The sequence below is a fragment of the Larus michahellis genome, chromosome 3, assembly GCF_964199755.1.
Source record: "Larus michahellis chromosome 3, bLarMic1.1, whole genome shotgun sequence".
Lineage (NCBI taxonomy): Eukaryota > Metazoa > Chordata > Aves > Charadriiformes > Laridae > Larus > Larus michahellis.
The window spans coordinates 24,578,133-24,592,977 of record NC_133898.1 but is presented as its reverse complement, the minus strand read 5'-3'; the positions used below and the strand labels follow the sequence as shown (position 1 = coordinate 24,592,977).

Here is a 14,845-nt window from a genome sequence, read left to right as displayed (position 1 = left end):
CAAGCAGCTGAAAATTTAAGTCAGCCAAATCGCTTTTTCTGGGCTACAGTAAAGGCACGGAGGGGAAACCTCTACTGGCATTGTGCTGTCAGGGAGATCCCTTTTGGTTCTGTGCTACTGCAGGGTCATGGTGCTACTTGCTGTCTCCAGCCTCCTACTTATGGCCCACTGGACTAGCAGGACAGCCTCAGGCAATGGCACTGCATCAGCAAACCTGGCTTTACAGATCTAGTTGGAGAAAGCGCTAGGCAGGGAGGGTGCTAAACAGAATTCACCTTCTGCCCGTATCTGCTTTCGAACCAGAGAGCATTTCCAAGCTATAGAAAAATCCAAACACCTCATGTAGAAGCACCTTTCCCTTGGATTTTTATTATCGTCATCATAATTTTTAAGAATATATTTTGTACCGAAACACTGTCAGCATTCTTTATACAACGGAAAATGACACAGTCATTATGTATCATGTAAAAGAGTAAAAACAGAGCAAGATAGGAACATTTCTTATCAAGATTCAATCTGGAGTACAAATAGAATCTGATATACAACTTAAAAGCCACACACCAGATAAAAAGATCATCTGGAAAACAACAGGTTCTCTCTTAATTTGGAAAAAGGAGGAAAAGTCAGGGAATGTCAATGTTAAGGCTAAAAATTCCATTTTAAACTTCTATTTTGTAGCTGGTAGCCCGATTCTTAACTCATCTGCAGCAGCAACACCACCCCCCTGGCTTTACAAAGAGATTTGCACTTGCATGAAATAAGAATCAGGCTTCTGTGCTCAGAGGACTCTGATTGACCTCAACAGGCTTTGGACTAGGGCCACAGTTGGAATTTCAGCTTGCAGTCTAAGGCTTCTTAACTGCAGGCCAAATTAGCGCAAAATGAGGCTTTACAACTGGCGTTCTACCCTTAACTTTGGACATTCCAGTTCTGGTTGCTTTAAACCACAGCTTTATTGCAGGTTTAACATAGTTCTGTTTGTGAGATCCTTCTCTCTCTCTTTTTTCTTTTTTTTTAAATACTGTGCTACAAAGGATGTTTTTGTATTCTGTGTCTTAGAAAGTCCCTATATTACATGTTTTCAAAATTGCCTAAATATATGTTTATATCACGATTATAACTACTCAGAAAGACCTGCTATAGTCTATTGTGAGCAGCCAAGGAAAAAAAGTGTATTTAGTCCTAAAGAAGTCAAGAAAAGTGGCTGTGTTCATTTATAGTGTAGCGCAATGACTGTGTTTATACAGCTATACCTACTATTTAAAAAGCTACTTGAAAAGTTATTATTCATGTGCAGTAGCTGATTTTCAAGCATTAATAACTTGGCTGTCTAGACAAGTTTTAATTGTCATATCAAAGGCCGAATATGTTCTCAAACAAGTGCAAAAAATCTCCCATCTCCCTTGGAAAGAGGCTGGTTCTCTTTCTGAACTAAGAGACTGCCAAATGTAACTTTTTCTCAAGTTATAAAAGCGCAGTTAAACCTACAAATTTGCTGTTAAAGTTTTTAAAACAGATCGACTTTAACTCAAACCTATCCTGTGCAGCAAAGTTAGTAAGCCCTGAAAAACAGTTTCTAGTGAATATGCAGAGTTCCTCCCACCCCCACCAACTACCGTGCCCGCATTTTCCCAGGGCCTAGAGGGCTCCATTAAAATGTAACTAAATGTTCGATAGGAAACATGATTTTTCAAGAATGATATGTAAAGTTTACCCAAAGAATCTAAGACATTTTGTACATTCAAAATGTTTACACTTTGCTGTCCTTAACCATCAGTAAGATTGTTCATTTTTACTAATAATACATACAATGAGTATAAATAAATAAACTACAGATAAGCTTTAAAAATTGTATTAACAATACATTGTGCAAAAACTTGTAACGATCTACATTCTATGCAAATACCCTGACTAAAATATACAGGCTGTGTCCTCACACCCCCATTCAGTTTTTGCACAGTCCTTGGGCCAAATCAGCGGCTGGGAGCTATCAGCAAAATTCCATTGCAAGCCAATGGAGGTAATGCTGATTTACACCAGCAGAAGAGCTGGCCCCCAGGCGTGTGCAGAAAATCCCATAGAAATCAGTGGGAATTGTGCTTGACTAAGGACTAGACAGTTTAATTGTACTCCATTAAAGTGAGTGGGAGTTTTGCCATTGATTTCCACAGAACCACGCTCAGGCCCCAGGTAAGGACGTCAGCACGTGGCCCTGTGTTGTGCTACACTACTCCACTTCAGTGCAGAAACAATATTTGCAAAAGAAAAACTTTTTTTTGTGTGTATGTGTGTGTCACTGCTGTTCAGTAACAGGTTTTAGCGCTGCATTTCAGAAATTGCCTTTCTGTGATATTTGAAACAAGACTGCAAGTCTTTCTGAATTCATTCCAATTTGATTATCCAGCACAGGTGAGCTATTTTGATCCAAGAAAAACGGCTCAATGTCTATTAACCAACAGTGTTCTTCATTAGGATAAACAACAGCCCAGTTCATCGGCACAGGAGTGAAGAACTGCATGCAGAAAAGGAACGAGGCAGCCTTCCTACCATAGCTGTGTCCAGAGCCGGCTGTCACTTCTCCAAACGGACGATGGCACTTGAGCCGGTTTGGAATCTGCAGTCCTAACAAGCTCAGCCAAGTTTCGTAAGCTGAAGATCTCCATTTATCTTTATCGTGTCAATTGCTGACAGTGTTTCAATACGGTGGTAAAAATCAAAGAGCTGATGTCCATCCACAAATATTCTAAAACGGGGATGCTCGCAAAGTATCTCGACCTGTAAAAATAAAATGATGAAGCATGTTGTTCGCAGGGTAACTGGGAAGTTATTTCATAGAATGCAAAGAGCTCTCTATTAGCCTTTAAGTAGTCTTGGTGCTGTTACACATGTTGCTACTTATGTGCTACCTAACAACCAGACCAGTTTGCCCCCATGAAACCAGTTAGACTATGATGGATCTGCTCTTACTTTACAGGGATGTTAATCCAATCTCACGCTGTCCTGGTGGGAAGCACTCTGGAACCCAGTCCCACTGGCATCAGGGAGGTTTTGTCTCTTGGAATAATGCCAGAAACAGATTCAAACTGCTATTACAGGGAGAAGAAATTGTATCTCCGACCCAAATCTTGCATTCCTTGCTACAGATTTTTTTTTTCCTGCAGAATGAAGGGGCAGTTCCCTCTGCAATGCCTTCCAAGCTTCCTTTAATTTACTTGCAGGGAGTGAACACCAGAGGACGGATAGGTTTGCCCTCCCCTCCCACACGTACGCACAGATCTGCTGCAAAGCTAAAAAGCCTTTGCTATTGTGCCTGCAGCCAGCCCAGGACTCCATGTTGGATTAGACTCCATACTGGGGCTACAGTGAGGGAAACGCGGTGCAGGATGGCTTGAATTCAACTAGACAGTTCGCACAATCAGGGAGGACACAACCAGGATCAGGGAGGGACGAAGCTCATCCCTCCTCCTGGAGCCCGGCAGAAACGCTCTGGAAAAGCAACAAAGCCTGGAGCTGAACAGGCTTAGACAAGTCGGGAGATTCCTGATGTTTGGGGTGGCTTGAGAGGGTGCCCTGTAGTTAAGCTTCGCTGGAGCTGTCCCGGGAGGAAGCAGGGATATGAGGGCACAGAACTTGTGCTTCTCGCACAGGCCCTCGGAGACCTCCAGGTCCAGACAGGCTAAGAAGAAAATCTGCAGGGAAGCCAAATGTAAATCCTGGGTCATTTCAAGAGGCTGGCAGTCTGGAGCTGAGTGCTGCTTCCAGGCACTTGACTCTGCTGCTACTACAGCGTATAAAAATGGGAACGGGGCCAGTGATAAACTCAGTGCGCCGAAGCCGGACTGACTGAGGGCACATTGCAGCAGGAGAAGTGGCAGCAGACAGTCCAGGAGAACTTAAGCTCCTGGGGACCCAGTAGCACACCACGTACACAGGGATGTGCCCGCGTTGCCACGTAGCTCCTGTGTCACTACAGCAGGTGCATCCAGCCTTAGGCCACATTATGTAAAAGATATGGTTAGCCTCAACACTGCTTACGATCCATTTTTTTCCAGATCACCCTGGGCCACGCCAGAATGATAATTGGACTGGGTCACAAGTAATTGTCAAGAACACTTAGTAGTCTAATTTATTCACTGAGAGGGAGAGACCATCAAAGGTACAAAGTCAATTGGGGGCCTAAATTCCAGTTGTGCGTTTGGGGGAAAAAAAAAAAAAAGAAGAAAAAGAACAACTCCTCCCTTTCTATCCCTTTCTACAGTATCTCCTGCCAAACGTGCAATATTGCTGTCCTCTCATGTCAACTGTCAGTGCGACACCCAGAAAACACATAATTTGCAATTTGACTGGCCCAGCCACCACCCACTGCAGCAGGTAGTGTAACCCTCTCTGCCACAGCAGGACCAAGCCTCCAAGCCCTTTCAAGTGCATTTCCCACATGCACCAAAAGGGTGTTGCCAGCTCTGATGGGAGAGTTTGTAGAAGCAAGTCGAGCGCAACCCATTCGCAAGCAAAACCAGTCGTAAAGACCCCCTCAAAGCCCAAGCGTCTGGGGAGACAGTGAGCTTTTGGGGTTGGGGGAGATTATCTTGGGGGCGAGATGGATTAAGAGAGTTCGGCAGCTGGTCAGAGCACTGGCATTTAGCAGAGGGGACAGCGAGGTTTCATAAGAGGGGCGGGGAGGAGGAGGAGGGTTTTTCTGGGTCAGCCGCGTGGAGAAGGCATGCAGCCTTTTTTCCTCAATGTAGTGAAGCCGCTGAGAGAGAAGCAGCCCTCTGCAGCTGCATACTTTGTTAGTCCTGATTTGCAAAGACATCTTCACATAACCATAAACATCACAGATGGGAATCTGCTTCTAGGTCAACCCAGTCCATCCCCTGCACCACAGCGATTCCACGTACACCATTTCCAAGCGGCTATGGACTTAAATTTAACAGGAGATTTAATCCCAGGCTTCAGAAAAGAATACCACTATTGCTTAGCTGTTTAATCTGCTAACACGAAGGGCTATGGTCAACCTCAGCCTAACATCCCTGGAGACAAAGGATGAACAAGATCCTTATTAGCCGCACTAAACTGCAAACACTATGTCCATTAAAAAAACCATCAAAACATACAGCAGTCCCACCGCGTATTTACGTTCTCCAGTAATAACCTGTAATGCACTAATAACATAGAGGTACTTTTTAATTTACAGCTATAAAACTAAGCTCAGGAAGTGCGCTTCATCACGCAGCGTGACAACCTCACGCTTGTCATAGCACCCCGGTGAGGTGTCCGCAGCCCCATCTGCAACTGCCTGCAGCTGCAGGCAGCAGCGGGATCTCCGTGCAGCTCCCGATGGACAACAAACATTCCCGCAACCGGTGTGCCTCAGCCGGAGAAGCACGGGCTAGACTGGTGATTTCACGAGAGGCAAGTCAGGTTCTGCCGCGACTCTCATCCCATTACACTTTATCAGATCCGGTGCCTGCCACTGTCGTCCTGGTACTCACCCTAAAAGGCTGGTCCGGTATAAATGGAAAATAAGGAATAGACGATTGCTCTTCCCCCCATTCTCCGGCCACACAAGAGTTTCTGACAAACTGTCTGTCTGTAAACACGGCTTTCAGCTCAATAGCCACATCCGCAGGAGGATCTTCCGACTCCCCACAAGTCAGGCTGATGCCAAAGCTGCAACACACACGAAACGGCTCTCGTTCACCCAGAAACAAGTAAATCGGCCCAAAATGCCGCCCATTTCATTTCTCAGCTTATTAAAGCCATTGACGGTAAAGGCATGGCGGGGTGACAGCTCAGCTCAGCTCATTCAGGCAATGCTCCGAAAGCTCAGCGGGGACAAGAACATGGTTATAGCACATATATATATGTGTGTGCATGTATGCGCGTATATATGTGTGTGTGTGTATATATGCTCCTATACTCCCAGGTGAAATGCTGGGAAACAGGATCCCTTAAAGAAATGCCCCCTCTATGGGTCAAAGGAGAAATCAGCACGCTATATTTAAAATGATAAAAATAATCCCTCTCCAGAAAGGAGGGATCCTTGTGTTTGTGTCCGTGTGCCCGTGTGTGTCCCCGTCCCCCCTCCCCGCCGCCCCCCCCCGGCGGGAGACAGCCCTGCCCGGGTGTTACCTCTCGGGGTTGAGGTCCACTATGCCCATAACTAAGATCTTCTTTCCCGGCCTCATTCCTCCTTTGATGTGCCCACAGAAGGGGACGATCTGGAAAGGACAGGGGAGGGGGGGTTGGCCAGGGCCACTCGGCATCAGCAGCGGCCGCCGTGGTGCAGCCGGGGGTAAAGGTGTTAAAAAAAAAACCCCGAACCAAATAAAATAAAATAAATAAAAAAAGAAAAATCCGAATAAAGGTGATTTACCAAGCGAGGGAAGTACACATCAGCTTGCACCGGGGATCCCAGGGAGTTGTTTAAATGCCCGTCCTCTATTTTCTGCAGGTAGAAAGGAGAGCGCTGAGGCAGGGGTAGGCGCGGCCCCTCCCGCCTCCCGCCCCGCCGGTCCCTGCCGCGGGGGTCCTGCCCTGCCCGGACCCCCCCAGCCGCATCCCCCTGCCCGTCCCGGAGCCCCGGGGAAGGGGTGGCAAAGCGGCACTCACCAGCGCGTCCCGCTCGGCCACGGTCCCCGCCATCTTGTGGAAGCGGCGGCGCTGGGGACGGGGCGGAGGGGGGACCGGCGGGGGCGGGGGAGAGGGAGGGAGGGAAGGAGGGGGGCCGTGTAGCAGCCCCGGCAGCAGAGGGGCAGCGGCGGAGCCGGAGCGGAGCCGGTGCAGAAGTAGGAAGGCGAGGAGGAGGAGGAGGAGGAACGGAGAGGGGGAGGTGGCCGGGTCTGCCTCGCCCGGCGGGGAGCCCAGCCCATGGCCCGGGGGGGAGCCGGGCAGGGCGGGGGCTGTTGCCGCCGCTGCCGCCGCTTCCTCCGCGGCGGGGCCCGGCCCTGAGCGGGGAGACCCCGACCCTGAATGGGGGGACCGCGGCCCGGCCCCGCTGAGGGGGCGGCGGAGGTGGGGGTAGTGGTGGGCCCGGGGTAGGCCCTGGCAGCGCCCGGCCGGGCGGGGGGCCCGGGGACCCCTCAGCCGCGGCCTGCAGGTGACGGGTGCTTGGAGAAGCCACACGATCCCCGCGCCCCTTATTTCGGGGAGCACCTTTATTTCTAAGCTCGGCGAAGAGGCCGAGCCGGGCGTCTTGGCTCACTCCCCTTCTCCAGCGGGGGGAGAGATGTCTCAGTGTCGTTGCCCGCCCCCCCTCTCCCCCCCAAAATGGCCTGTCACCCCGCTCCCCGCATGGGGTCGAGTCCGGGGGCGGCTGTTATTTGGGGACACGTCTCCCGCCCGTCGCAGCGGGAGATCCCCCGCAGCCTCCCGGCCAAGTCGGGCACCAGCTCCTTTGAAATCCTCCCCGCCGACCTCCTCCTAATGAGAGGCGGTAATTGCATAAGGCTCGTTAGAGAGCGGGGAAGCTCCTATTTACATGCGGTGTCCGTAGTTATGCAACGTGGCGGTGTCTGTGGGTGTCTTGCTCTGCCGACAGCTCGGCCGAGGCCACCGGCCCTGCAATGCCAGGAATCCCTCGCCTTTACCACAGCAGGAGTGACTTGTCCCGGCAAGCACGCTGTAATGATCCTGTTGATGAGTGCAGGGTCCTGGGGGAAGGAGGGGGGAATTGAGGAAGGCTCTCTCCTTGCTTCCTCACTGCTGGGATTTGGTGGCGTGAACACCTCTTTAGCAACGTGACATGGTGACTGGACTGCTTTCTTGCAGGACCTCGAAGGGGTCGCTTGGTTTTTTGTGCCTCTCAACCTGCGCGTTGGGCTGGGTCCTTCTTCCTCTGAGGTCCGGTGAGGATTAATTACTCAGGTTGAGTAAAGCGTAGTGGAAGAAGCGAAGTCACTGCAATATGCAGGGTTTCAATATGACAGTGCGTGTCCATTGGGAAATGCTTGCAATCAGTAGCTGATGCCATTTGAGAAATCAAGAGCTACTGAGAGTAAGCGCGCATTGTGTAAGTGTTTGGACGCTTGGTTCCTTTTTCAGGAGTGCCGCTAATTTGGGGATGTTTTCATCTCTAGGTGCCCAGTTGGAGATGGCTCACAGAAGCTTCTGTTTGTGCAGGAAGTCACCTACTGATGTCACGGCTTCTTCAGTTGTACCAGCGCAGCTGGACACAAAGGCAGTGGGCATCCCTGATGACCTGGCATGGGAAAACCACTGGGTTATGGGTGTCAGCCATGGGGACATGGGTGACATGGGGTGTCAGCCGTGACCACCTGGAAAAGCACCTTCCTCAAATAACTGCCAGGAGACTGAATTCGTCAAAAGGGCAGTAGCATGAAAACATCGCATGTAAGAAACAGTTGGCTTCCCAGTGGTGAGTTGGGTGCCTTCACAGGCTCACCACAAAGAGGAACTGGAGTTAGCTTGATGGTTTTGTCAGCTCCTGTGTGCTGCTCACCTCACCAATGCTGCTGCCAGCTGCGTTATGCTTTTTTTTTTTCCTGTTGGCCTCAGAGAGAACAGAATTTGCCCTAAGCTTTTTATTTTTATTTAGTAGTATGGTGTTACACCCAAAGAGCTCTTTCCACAACACCTTGTCTTTTCCTCTCCTGTACAGGGAGTCGCTTTTTTCGATAAGGTTAAATTTATTTGACATAAAATTAGGCCAGCCAGTTGTTTGTGCCAAAGCATGAATTCTTGGCGGAGAGAGGTCATCGTTATGTCTTTGTTTTGTAGCTGCTTTTAATTGAACTTTTTCATTTTGAAATAATTAAGTAGCAAGACTTGGCCATTTGGCTAGCTGCTTTGCCTTGTGTTTGTCTTTTTGGTGTGTTTTCTGAAAACTAGCAACAAATGCAACGTTTGTTTTGTCGGCCGTGGAAAGATTGACTGGAACAACCTGCAGTATGAAGTTATGATGGGGCAGGACATTCCCATGTCTTTAAGGCACCGGTGGTCTCTGCCTTTCTGTTTCTGTGTCACGTTCTCCTCTTGCCCCATAACAACCCAGGAGGACGTTGAAAATCCTGTTTGCACCACAAACAAGGTGAGGCAGCCACAGCAGGAGCTTTGCCTCTGTGTGCCGCTGTCCTGCCTGTGTGATGGCTGCTCCCGTGGTTTCTCCGAGGGAGGCGTTCTCCAGCAGAAGAGGACTACCCACCTCTGCCCTGCCCAGTGGTCTATGGAGCAGGGTTGCGTTTCTGCCCATCGCTGTGCCTCCTCATCCCACGGAAGAGCTTTCTCGAGATCCAGCTTCCCAGCAGGTTCCCTTCTGCAAAGGGCTGCAGGGTAAGGGCTGCCATCTAAGCTCCTATACTTGTTCTTCTGAAAAAGGGAGAGGTCTGAGCCAAATCTGTTCCCTCACCCATGCAGTCCTTGTTAAATCATCTGCACAAAACGGGCCCTGTTCGGTATTTGTACCAGCCTTCTCCATGGGGAAGCTCTTGAGAGTTTGAGCTTGCGGACCTCGTGGTAGTAGCTGGAGCAACACAATAAGTATTTGTGTTCCACTGTAATAATGCTGAGGTACAAGTTACTGAACTTGACTGGTTGACCAAGTACAAAAAACCCCGTGGATAGGTATTGTCTTCCATTTCTGGGTTTGTACAGCCCTTCGCTCAGTGGGAGCCTGGGACTCTTGAAATACTGAGAGTTGTATAAGGATTAAAAAGAAGTGGCATGGTGTGAACACCGTTTGGGAACAGTTAATGACATGCCCAGCCCAGCCACCAAAGCCATTGCTGAGAACTGGCAAACCCAGAACTTCATCTTAATCCCAGCACCTTGTATCTTGCAGCCACTCCCTTTGATGATTTAAAAAGGTGTATCTAATTCTTAGCTGGCCTTCACCGGAAAGGAATGCAGCATGATGGCAATTTTGGTGTGGTATAATTACCCTGCCTTTCTTGCCCCATTACCACTGACATTGCTCTCCTCACACCTGGGTTTATAGGCTGACTCGTACAACCTCTCTGGTTTGTTTTGCTTTTTTAATGACGTTCATGAGAAGATGGGAGGTGTTTGCTGGTTTCGTGGAAGCTTCCTTTGGTTTCTGGGTGGTAAGGCACTGAAGTCCTGGTTTTTGTAAGACTCGGAAAAAGCTGAGCAATATGATAAAGGAGAAAGTCGGAGAATAAATTTGATTTGGTGGTTGGAGCCTAGTGTATAACAATTTGGAGGAATTCCTCCTTTTCAGAATTACTGCAGTAAAATCAAGGCGCTGATAAACAATTATTGGGGTTTTTTGACCTTTGTAGCTTCATCACTGTAAATCCTTAGGCAGAGGTCTGAGAGACCAAACCCAACCTTGTATAAATTTGCCCTGGGCGGGTGCCCAGGGAGAGATAGCAGCTGAAGATGTGTCGCAAGGGGCTGGAGGACAGAGTGGGAGATGTTCTGCTTGCCCTCTTGCCATGCCGTGTGGCGTCAAAGTGTCCTGAGGATGGATTCCCCTGGCACTGCGTCCTGAGTCTAAAGTGCAGGATGCTGTGTACCTGCGGAAACATTCATGAGGCTGCCCTCCCACACACACCCGTGGGAAAGACAAATGACAGTTATCAGTACGGACAGTGTGTGGAGGGTGTTTAGCACGCCTCTGCGCTTTCACAGGCTAGTGCTGGCACATCTTCATGGATGGAGGAGGGAATCCAGGGGCAGGAGCAGCAGCACCCCTGTCTTGACATTTATTTCATGTGGCTTCCTTGCTTCTTCTTGCCTCCTGAATTATTCTGGCCTGAATCTTGCCCCAAGGGGTTCGAGCTCTGGCTGTGCATGAATCCAGCGGAGAAGTGAGTTTTCTGGGGCTCTTGGTAACAGAAATTGTGTAAACTGGCATTTAAGGAGTTGGTCCAGGTGAGAGAGTCATTTGGTCGTGCGCAGAACTGCCTCATGTCTGGTGCAGCACACATGCGTATCGGAAATATTTGTCTTGCAGGTTGTTTACTGGAGTCTGCACCAGGAACCAAGGGCATGTACATAAAGGCATGTCAGATAAGGCATTACGTGCTGGTTGAAGGCTGTTCACGTTCAGGATCTTTCAGCTCTTCTAGTCCTTTCTACAGAGAATCGATGTCCAAATGCATCGGAGGGTGGTCTTTTCTGCTGTGTCTTATTTGGGACTTCTTTGGTATTATCATATCTCCTCAATTTTATTGTGAATCTCATAATGTTGGTTCTTTTGTCTTTTATTTTCAGCTTTGAGGTCTTTGTCATTTCATAAATACCTGGCTTTTATTTTATTTTATTCAAACTTTTTTTTTTTTTTTAAGAGGCACTTTCTAGCAATTTGAGAATTTGGCTACTTTCCTAACAACTGCAATCTAGCGGCAAATAAAAAGCAACGTTATATATTTATATTTATATATATATATTATATATATATATATTTAGAACTTTTGTGATTTTCTGTCCAACCTCATGGTTTTAAAGGCGAAGATTCATGACCATAGTGCATTATGCCTGCATCACATCTACCAGGGGACGTGGAAGAAGACTGCTAAAGGACTTTTACCCATCATCCTCATGTCAAAAGGTTTCTTTCTATGGACATCTTAAATTATTAGTGACTGCTGTTTGTCCTCTTTCTCCCTGTCCCCTAACAACAGGTGGCCTTCCCATTTTGGTAAGAGAAAAGATGCACGAGTAATCCTCATCACAGTAGCCCAGGGAGACCTGCAGACATAGGGTGGAACTGATTAGGAATGCCCCAGGCACGGGCATGGGAAATCCAGGGAAATCCACACACACTTGTGACAGAGACATGGTGGCTTAGGGACCTCCTGGCTAACCAGGTGGCAACAATGCGTTGCTGCTGATTGGAAACCCCGGCCACTGCTTCCCCACCAAACTTCTGACAGTGAAGCGAATACCACAGCTGTTGAAGACCGTAAGGCAGGGTCAAGCACAGGAGAAGGCAGTGAAAATAGTTGCGATGCCCAGTTCCCCATGGCCACAAGAACTCATCTTACAGTAAAATTTTTAGGGGTTTATTTTGCTCCATCTTAAAATTCTCCTGGCCTTCACTCAGCTCTGGCAGCACTTGAGGCTGATCTAGGTTCTGCCAGTCCTCCTGGGGCATGATGGTTCTAGCAAGACCAGCCTCCAGACATCCCAGGCCCCAGAGACCTGGGGGAAAGGCTGGAGCAAAGAAAAGGTTCCTTTTGTGCGAGAGGATCTGCTGGGCTCAGGTGGCAGAGGATGAGCTTAGGCAACACTTGAGCAAACTGGAGATGCCCAAGTCCCTGCTGGGCCCTGCTGGGGTGCAGCCTGAAGAGGCGAGGGAGCTGGCAGATGGACTGGTGAGGCCACTCCAACAGGGAGATGTGCCTGTAGACTGGAAGGAAGCAACCTAGTGAGACCTGGTCAGGCTAGAGAGTTGGTTGCAGAGGAACCAAATGTAGTTCAAGAAGGGCAAGTGTGGGTCCTTTACCTTGGGAGGAATAACCCTGTGCACCGGTACAGGTTAGGGGTTCACCTGCTGGAAAGCAGCTCTGCAGAGAGGGACCTGGGGGTCTTGGTAGACAGCAAGTTGCCCATGAGCCAGCAATGTGCCCTTGTGGCCAGGAAGGCCAGTGGTCTCCTGGGGTTCCATCTTGGGTTGAGCGACACAGGACTAATTTCTCTTCTAATGTTGGGGAAAACTGAATTTGTGAAAATATTTACTTTATAGCCAGATAGCCTATGTGGGATTCAAGGTCTCAGTGTTTTCAAGCCTTGCCAGCTGCAGGGATGAGGAAGGGCAAGGCCTGGGCATTTGACCAGGATTTGACCATTGAACAGGATTATTTCATACCATGAATGTCACATTCAATATAAATTAGAAAGTTTGCTGCGTAGTTTCTCTCTCCGTTGATGGCAGTGATCCTGAGAACTTCTTGCCCCATTGCCAGTCCCTGAGCCCTTCCCTTCCTCCCAAAGCCGTAGCGCTCACAGTGTCCCACATTTGCTGTCCCCTGCTGGGAGTGCACAGCTTCCTGCTGATGGAGTGGGCTGAGTATAGTCCTTGTATATTGCATCTTGGCATTGGGATCAATACTGGTTCTTTAGTCTTATTAATGTTAATTATTTTATTATTCTTCTATTAAATGTGTTTCTATTTCAGCTGTCTGGTTGTCTTTTTTTTTTTTCCCGACTCCCCTTCCCAGGCGAGGAGAGGTCATTGGGTGATAGCATAATTGTCTAAACGACAATAAATTGGGGGACCTGCAGAGGTTGCCTGGTCGAAGATCTGCTCCAGCAAACTCGCCTAGAGCAGGCTGCCCGGGAGCATGTCCTGTTGAGGTTTGGGTATCTCCTAGGAGCTGCGCCATGCGGTCAGAGCGAGGACAAGACGTAGGCAGGGCACAGTGGCCAGGAAGGGCTAAAGGTCCTTATGCAGCCACTGTCACCTGCGGCTTGCTGTCCCCTACAGCCAGCCATCCTCCTTGCGCACTGGTTGTGGGGAAGTTTCCTCCTCAGCCCCCCATAACTCACGGCAATGGTAGAGATTCCCTTCCACGCTGGGCGCCATAAATGCCTCAGCTCACCCAAAAAGGTTTGGAAGTGGCTCCAAGAGCAGCTGGAGTGCTGAGGCTCTCTGCATCCCGGTGGGACAGAGGGGACGCCAGCAGTGTGATGAAGGAGGGAGGATGAGCCCTTTCACTCTTGGCAGGGAACTATTTTAAGTGCACAAGTTACAAGTTACATGTTTCAGATTGCCAGCTATGAATTAGAGAATTTGTTAGTTCAAAACCTAATTAATTGAGGGGTGAGTGAGTGAATTCATGTGTTGTACTAGTCTGTACAAAGGGGATTGAGCCCTTGTTTGCCATTTTTGTCTGTTTTCCTAATGAGCTCATCAAATACAGTTGCATTTGTAAGAGTACGTTGTCCTGTAAATGTGAGAGATCCACCTAGACCATGACACTGCTCAGTTCATAACTGTTGCTTTGCATGGTCTGCAGGACAGGGTGGGGGCTCTTTACTATTTTGAGAAGTTCCACAGGAAATATTCTTCATCTGTATGTTAAAAGATCTGCTTTAATATTTCTTTTTTTTTTTTTTTTTTACAGTGCTTTCTGCAAATGGAACATGGAACCTGGAACGTGGGAATCACATCTTTATTTTAATTGCCAGTTTCAGCAGTTAAAATCATATGCAGAGCAAATTCTGCACTCAATCAGATGTGAACAATGCAGTGTCCCTGTGGGTTTTCTGGACATCACTGGTTGGTCCAAAGTGGTGTGCTGGTTTTGGTGAATTAGGAGCAGAGTCAGCATCTGACTGAGTCCCAAACATCTGCAGGTACAGGATAAGACTGAGACCTGCCCTCCATCCTCTGACGGTGCCTTCAAAACACCCCAGGCAGGGAAGGAGGCCATTCCTGAGAAGAAAAAGAAAGATGACAAGTGCTCTGGGTGGTTGATCAAGGCAGGGTTTCACCGCCTGTGCACGTCGGTTTCAGGTGCCGTATTCTCACTCAGGACTTGTTGCAGTCTGAACTCATCTTCATCATATGAGGATCATATGAGGTATCCTCCATTAGGGACACTTTGCTCTGACAGGCGTCCTGCTGTGCATTGCAGCAGTTCGGAACTGAATAATTTATTTTGGAAGCACGTTTTGTACATGACTTAGAAAATGGAAGAGAACAGGGATATTGCAACAGTGAGCTGTGGACAAATATGTTCTTCCTTATAGTTTCTAAGCATTGCACTTTGCCATCCATTGTTTCAAAATTGTTTTCTCTCTCATAATTATCTTCAAAAGAGAAGGTCGATCCAAAGTGGCTGTTGTTTTTTGGTTGTTTTTTTTTCTTTCAGGGTGGTTCATTGATTTCCATTTTTAATAATAAAGGTGAATACAC

General features: G+C 48.4%; 1 protein-coding gene and 2 long non-coding RNA genes across 3 annotated transcripts in view; 2 read left to right on the top strand and 1 right to left on the bottom strand.

Moving 5' to 3' along the window:
• LOC141740458 (uncharacterized) overlaps positions 1-4,202 on the top strand; it is a 26,494-nt gene extending 22,292 nt beyond the window's left edge. The window contains exon 3 of the long non-coding RNA XR_012586043.1: positions 2,473-4,202. This is a non-coding gene — a long non-coding RNA (uncharacterized LOC141740458). The remainder of the gene's footprint in view (positions 1-2,472) is intronic.
• On the bottom strand, positions 344-6,925 carry LGALSL (galectin like). The gene is made up of 5 exons (XM_074579247.1): positions 6,613-6,925; positions 6,377-6,448; positions 6,133-6,221; positions 5,493-5,670; positions 344-2,775 (listed from the first exon to the last, which is right to left on the bottom strand). The coding sequence occupies exons 1-5, from the start codon at positions 6,643-6,645 to the stop codon at positions 2,632-2,634; spliced, it is 516 nt and encodes a 171-aa protein (XP_074435348.1). The 5' UTR covers positions 6,646-6,925; the 3' UTR covers positions 344-2,631.
• On the top strand, positions 6,712-14,845 carry LOC141740459 (uncharacterized). Its single transcript, XR_012586044.1, has 4 exons — positions 6,712-6,788; positions 8,079-9,291; positions 10,937-11,128; positions 14,052-14,845. It is a non-coding gene; the product is annotated as an uncharacterized LOC141740459 (long non-coding RNA).

Bases quoted from the DNA above. Each gene is read 5' to 3' on its own strand.
- LGALSL (XM_074579247.1), bottom strand. From the start codon at position 6,645: ATGGCGGGGACCGTGGCCGAGCGGGACGCGCTG. The intron at 6,449-6,612 runs GTGAGTGCCGCT...TTCTACCTGCAG, and splicing joins TGGCCGAGCGGGACGCGCTG to AAAATAGAGGACGGGCATTT. The intron at 5,671-6,132 runs GTAACACCCGGG...TGTGTGTTGCAG, and splicing joins GTGGACCTCAACCCCGAGAG to CTTTGGCATCAGCCTGACTT.